At 53.0% G+C, this 6,679-nt stretch overlaps 1 protein-coding gene across 2 annotated transcripts in view; it reads right to left on the bottom strand.

Annotated features, from left to right (window-relative positions):
• Nucleotides 1-39: 39 nt before the first annotated feature.
• The window catches only part of Mcm9 (minichromosome maintenance 9 homologous recombination repair factor), a 106,543-nt gene continuing 99,903 nt past the window's right edge, over nt 40-6,679 (bottom strand). For both annotated transcript variants that reach the window (XM_023714237.1, XM_012514553.2), the window contains 5 exons: nt 6,256-6,458; nt 5,495-5,698; nt 4,451-4,533; nt 3,946-4,091; nt 40-1,408 (listed from right to left, as the gene is read on the bottom strand). In XM_023714237.1, the coding sequence (XP_023570005.1) occupies nt 292-1,408; nt 3,946-4,091; nt 4,451-4,533; nt 5,495-5,698; nt 6,256-6,458 (1,753 nt within the window). In that variant the 3' untranslated portion in view covers nt 40-291. The remainder of the gene's footprint in view (nt 1,409-3,945; nt 4,092-4,450; nt 4,534-5,494; nt 5,699-6,255; nt 6,459-6,679) is intronic.

The raw sequence follows: 6,679 nt of genomic DNA on the forward strand, positions 1-6,679 counted from the left end.
GAGAGAGAGAGAGAGAAGAGGAGAAAGAAGAGAAGAGAAGAGAAGAGAAGAGAAGAGAAGAGAAGAGAAGAGAAGAGAAGAGAAGAGAGGAGAGATGAAAAGGCGGAAACATTTCTGGGAAAGTCAGGATTCTATCTGCAAAATGCCGCCCAGCATCAGCGCATCGTTTGTCACAGTGCTGGTGTCAGGCCCCGAACTGGTGCTCCACCACGAGGGCACATGCAGGGCATAGCCACCACCACCTGCTGATGCCCTGCTGCCTTCCCGAGGGTGCGCCATCATGCTGTCCAGTCAAGGCTTTCTTCTCATCTCTTCATCCCAGTCAAAATCTAAAGGCTCCTCATCTAGTTCTGGTAACGTGAAGAGAGAGCTTTTGGATAGACTCGGTTTCTCGGCAGAGACCTGCAGCTGGAAGGACTTCCGTCCATGGCTGAGCACCGGCACTGAGGTTGTGTGAGGTGGGCCGGAGCTGCCAGGGGTCTTGCTCTGCCCTCCGGGAGGGGGTGGAGACACTGACTGGGGCTCTGGTGGTGTGAAGGAGAACCTGGCCAAGGCAGCAAGAGTGCCGGCATGCACCTTCCTGCCCCTGGTGCTGCAGGGGGCCTCCTCCTCCTGGGTTCGGGCCTGGTTCCCAGGCTCCCGCTGAAGGCCGCACCCTTGCTTCTCTCTGCACCTGTCTTCCTGGCACAGCTGCTGTGACAGCTGCTTTGTGTCACTGTGGGGCTGTGTGAGGTCTTTGCTGGCTGAGGTGGACACCAACCGTTTAGGACCTGTCATGGGTGCAACAGCTTCTCTCCTAGACCCCTGCTGCGGAGCCCCAGGACCAGGACCTGCCACTTCATCCAGGCCGGGGGACACACAGTCAAGACCCTTGGGGGAATGGGTCAGCTTTGCCTTCTGCTTGAAAGTAAACTTGGCCAGTTTGGCTGTGGGGGGCCCTGGTGTCCCAGAGCTCTCAGGGGACTTGGGTCTCTTCCTGGCAGGCGTTTCTGATGGGCCTTCTGGGCCATGTGTGGGAGCCCACTGCAGAGTGGAGGGGGCCTGGAGCAGTGCAGGGGCCCGGTCAGTGCACCTTTCCAAAGCTGTATTTTCCCCAGCTGCCTGGGGGCCAGGAGACACCCGAGCAGTGTTTCTAGGTCCTGTCTGCTGAGCAGCCACGTGGTCACCACTGCCCTGGCCATCATCTCTTCTCAGGGACCCACTGGGCCCTGGATCAGGCAGGGGTTCCAGAGCTGGGCTTCCCCAGGGGCTGTCTCCAGGTGCCAGGGCATGCTGGCTACAGCTTGGCCCCTGCTGTGTCGAAGTCTCCCACTCCAGTTTGTCCCCCTGGTCATCTCCGGAGGACTGTGGCATGGACTCCACCTCTGCCGCCTGGAGTTGAGAAGGATGCACATCCTGGTTCTGCAACCTGGCACAGACAGAGAAGGAACACGTGACCAAGGGGCAGAGTCCACCTGGTCCCTAAGATGCCATCTGAGTGGTTAAGGCCAACCTCACCCCTGTGAGCACTGCACAGCATGCCAGGGCGCAAGGGGAACTCCCCTTCCGAAACATCGGTGCAGAATGTGGTGCTCTGACAGGTGCTCTCAGTCACTCTGAACATGGACTGAAAGAGAGAAGGGAAAGCCTTTCACTGAGAGCAGAGGGCACCAGCCGCAGCTCCTGCTGCTGGGGAGCTACGGTGCTGGGCCAGGGGAGCAGAACCAAGGCGGGAGGCTGGAGTCAGGACCACGCGAGCCCGCCCGGCACTGCTGGACTCCCGTGTGAGGATTCCTTCCTCGGGAGTGCGGTCAGGCGTCTGGGCCCCTCCGTGCTCGCCTTCACAGCGGGCACCCAGGAGCCAGGACGCCCTCTCCTGCAAAGCCTGGTACTTGGTACGGAGTCCAAACCTCTCTCCTCCGGAGTAAGCGATCTGCTCAGCCATACTCACTGTCAGTACACTGCACACACAGAGGACCATGCTCTCCTAGCAGGGAGCACCCTGCAGCTGGGGCCCTCCGAAAGCTCTCTGGACACCTACAGGTGGCCTCTCGTGCCCTTGACTGTACCTCAGGACCAAGTCTGAGAAAAATCACATCCAGAGCAGATGAGAAAACATGCAATTCACGTGGCATTTATTTCATGGTACGGGAGATTCAGGCAGGATTTCAGGCTGAGCTATATCTCCAGGTGTGTGTGTGTGTGTGTGTGTGTGTGTGTGTGTGTGTGTGTGTGTTTTGAGTGCATTTTGAGACAGGGTCTCTGAGTAGGTGAGGCTAGCCTTGAACACACTGCCACGGTTCTCTGAGAGCTGGATCCCAGGCAGGTTCCACGCCTGGCCGGCTCTGTTATTTTAATCTAATTCTCCCTCAGAAAATGAGTTCTCCCCACATACTATTTCTGCAGGCTCACCACACCTTCCTCCAGGACACGTGATTCCGGCCTCAGCTTTGAGGCAGACGAGATGGCCATTACTTGGTGCAGATTGTCAATGGTTATACATTTTCTACAAGTGAAGTCTGACCAAGAGTACCAGAGGTTCTCGTAACTGTTTGATCTCCTTAAGGAACAGAGCACTCTTTCCTACCAGGTCAGAACCAAGCGCTAGTTGGCCTTCTCCTTGATTAGGGCTTGAGGTGACTCACCTTCAGCGTACGGCACCGGCTTAGTTACTCTGAGGTTCAAGGCCAGAACTTCACAAGGAAACACCATAGCAAAGAACCCCATCTTTAGACAGTCCACACTCTTTCTCCTCCTCCTCCTCTAGGTCATTTTTTAGTCGAAGCACAATACTGACCAGCACTCACACCTGCTCCTTTCCTGACCCCACTGTCCAGCAGTTCCTGTCACTGGGACGGCAGGACATGAGCAGCCCCTGCCCCTCAGGCAAAGCTCTGCCCACGAGGGGCTGGAAAGGGTCAGGTGCAGCAAACACCAAGACTCGGAGGGTAAGCGACCCACTGCCCGATTCTGGATAATAAAAGAGCCAGGAGGCCACAAGACAGGGAGGCTGGTTTCACCCGAAGTGCAAGCAGGATAGTCAGTCCCCTTCTCTGGAAGGCTATGCTACCGTTACACATTAGAGAAAGACTGTGGCCCTAGCCAGGCCTTGAGGCCAGCCCGCAGCTCCCCTTCTGTTAGCACCGTGCACCAGGCCTGCTGCTCAGCCTGAGGGTCTGGTCAGGAAGACACCAGAGAGCAGTGCAGCCACTGCCTCCTCCACCCCGACGACCCAAGTGTCGAGGGCACCCACAGACTCGCAGTCAGCTGCCTTTCCGAGGTGAAGAATGTGTGTGCTCACTGGCTCCGAGACGCATGCTTTTTCTTGTCCTCCAGACCTCTGGTCCATACTGCCACCAAGCCCAAGATGGCACCTGTCGGCCCTGAGCTGGCCTGCGAGTGGAAGAGACAAGCACTCTCCTGGGCTTGCCTGCATCTCTGACACTTTCCGAGCGAGCACCACTTAGGATTTTTATGTCTGTATTTACTTCTTTGTCTTTTGTTTTTCGGTTGAGGTTTATTTTTGTTTTTGGTGCCTAGGACAGAACCCAGGGCTTTCAGCTTGCTAGGCAAGCGTTCTGCTGCTGAAACAAATCCCCAGCCAATCTTTATTTTTATTAAATTAAATTTATTGGTACAATTTAGATATTCATAAAATCATATTTGCCACAGGGAATTTGTACCTGTACATGACATATCTTGATTTCTCCCTTTCCCCCTCCCTTTCCCCTCTTCTCGTCACTTACAAAGCTTTATTTCCATTTGCTCCTTCTTTTATTATTTTTTCTTTTCTTCCTTTCCCCATTTATCCTCCCTAGCACCTCTTTCCTTTTCAACAAACTCTCTCTTTTTTTTTTTTAAAGCCACGGAGTCTTAGAGTTTTTATTACACATCGAGAAACAGGACAGGTCTGAGATGCCAAGGGAGGATTTCTCCTCCTTCCCCTCCTGGGATTTCCATCCTTACCTCTCTAGTCTTTGAAGTTCTTCGCTCAGGAGGCTCTGCAGCTCCAGCCTCTTGAGGATGAGTTCACACTGCTGCTGGTACTGTGCCCGTGGGTCCTCAGGGAAGGATGTGTGCAGGGCATTTACCCCTCCTAGCAGTGCACCGCCCTGCAGAGGAGCAGGCAGGCAGTCACCAGGGCAGCTGGACCACTGGAAACCACTCACGTTGGGGGCTGGGACCAGCCCCACACACCCTACCCCACATGTCCTGCCTCTGGGATCCCTTCTCTTCCCTCAAGCTCTGGGCGGCAGTGATTGCTACATGATGTCACAGAGAGACCACAGACCCTGCTGGGTGTGCTGAAGCCTATTGCTCTATGCCAACCCTCAGAGATAAGGGCAGTGTCGGCCACTCACACGCTCCCGGCAAGCACTAGGTCTGAACATGATCGTGTGTATACCTCTAGACAGTGCTGGTAAAGCGGGCAAGCAGGGTAAGCACATGTTCGGTGCACAGGCACCCTCACCTGCATAGAGCACTCCATCACCGACACCACCGTGACCGCGTCCTCCAGAGTCACAGTGTTGCGGAACATCAGGCGGGCATGAGCTGTGAGAAAGAAATGCACTTGATTTTAGGACCACGAGGGGACAGATGTAACTCTGTGGTGGACTCCCTTTTCCAAACTGTGTTATGAATGAGCTGCTCATAGTAAATGAATTTCACCAGATGAAGTGCAGAAGTCCACATTCAACTGGCCTTATAGTTTTTTCATGAATAAGGGACTTGAACTTTCTACATAGTGCATGCAATGTTGTCTATGTATATGAAAAAGTACTCTGGACTCTAGAAAGTAAGGGGCTGTACAAACATACATTCGATATGCAGTAACCTAACCCCCGCTTTTTAATTTGTTTTAGAGACATAAAATTAAGCTCATTTTTCATCTCTGGCATTTCTTCTTATCTACAATTTATGAGTTTTTCAAAGCTACTAAATGAATAAGCTTGAATTTTGGGTATTTCTTGCCTTAGTATTAGGTATAAATCTTTGGGGAAAAAAGAGATCCTTTTATTTTGTACTGTTTATTAAGCTTATGTGATTTCATTGTATGTTAACTTGCAGCTCATGTGGGTTTTTAAGCATTATTTGCATGCAGGCTAAAGTGCAAAAGCCAGTGTCAGAGGGAAGCGTGGGACATGTTAGGTGTGTGTGTCCACGTCAGATCCACCACTGCGGCAACAATGGGAAGGGTCCGAGTGGCTGAAACGGATCAGGAACAGGAGATACTGCTGTACATGCAAAACCTCCCACTGCAAATGCTGACAGAGCCGCCACCAAGAAAGCACACAGGGGAAGCGAGGGCTCCCATTAGAGGCAGTCCCGAGAGGGCTCTCAGGGTGCTACCTCTGCCCAGCACCCCTTCCTGTCCTGCAGCGTGATTCCTGGGGCTCTGAGCCTTCACTGTCATGTGACCCCAGGCGCCCTCTTAGGGATGGCGCTGTGGTTCCCACGCCACGCTCGGCACACTGGGCCTCAGTGGAAGTGTCCCATGGTGAATGCTGCCCACCTTCTGCCAAGCGGATCAAGCTCTCCAGCAGACGGATGGTCGTGCGGGCTGCACTGCGGGCGTCGCTCCGCCTCTGCATCTGGTAGTAGCGCAGGAGAACCTGGTTGCCTGCGTCCGACAGCGTGGGCTGCAGCGTCCTGATGAGGCAGAAGTAGGTCTTCATCTTCTCCATGCTCCACAACCGCTCAGCCCTGCTTGGGTAACCTGCGTCAGCCAGCATGTTTTAACAGTGTGACATCGTTAAGGGTGCCCAGTTCTTGCTCTCGCCTGTAAAAGACAGCCTCCAGGCTCTGAAGTCGAGGAAAACTAGACTGTTCTTTCTCCCAAACAAATAGTCTGCGGATCTGATTTAATAAAGGCATGCTTCCTAGGGGGCTAACATCACTGAGGATACTCCAGTCTGCTTGCTAGCAACCAGAGAACTTGGGGAAACTGCTTACAGAGGGGCTTGCATTGAGCGATTCCCACATCGCAATTCAGTCCCAACTGTGTGGCAAGAGCTGAGTGACAGTAATGCGGTAGCATGAGTCACCTCCTCTCACCCCAAGGACACCTGCCTCCAGGGCAGTCTCACCCAGCAGGTGGCAGAACCCTTTCCCTTCTCATTATGCTGGGCCTGACGACCACCTCTTCTCAACCACCATCTTCTGTCTAAGCATCCCTCAGGGGTCTGCAAAAAAGACATCTTTGGTTTTCAAGGAAAACTGCCTTTCTCTAGATCTAAGCTCTCCCTGTCAGCCCAAATGGTTTTCTTTACATACCTTTATTCTCTAAGATAAAGGAGGAAATGACACGATCCCAGTCTTCATTCTTGGTATCCAGCAAAACTAGGACCAAGTCAAACCGACTGAGGAGCGGGCTGCCCAGGGCGATGTTCACGGACACGGACTCCTGGGGGTCGTACTGGCCTTTGGGGTTGGTGGCTGCCAGGATGGTGGTCCTGGTGTTCAGCTTGCATACAAGGCTGCCAAGAAAGAAGGCAGATCCATGGACGTGGGAGCTCAACCTTGTTAATAAAAGAGAGCTGCACTGGGACCTTGAAAATCCAGAGCAACTTCTGTGAAAGGCAACGTTTCATAATTGAAGGAGCTTCCTATCTCAGACACCAACTTTACCAACAAAGCACACTGAAAATAGCTTATTGTGAGGAAAACTCAAATTTTTTTCAATAAACAATCTATCTAT

This window comes from Octodon degus, unplaced genomic scaffold (assembly GCF_000260255.1).
Source record: "Octodon degus isolate 3935 unplaced genomic scaffold, OctDeg1.0 scaffold00034, whole genome shotgun sequence".
NCBI classification, from domain to species: domain Eukaryota; kingdom Metazoa; phylum Chordata; class Mammalia; order Rodentia; family Octodontidae; genus Octodon; species Octodon degus.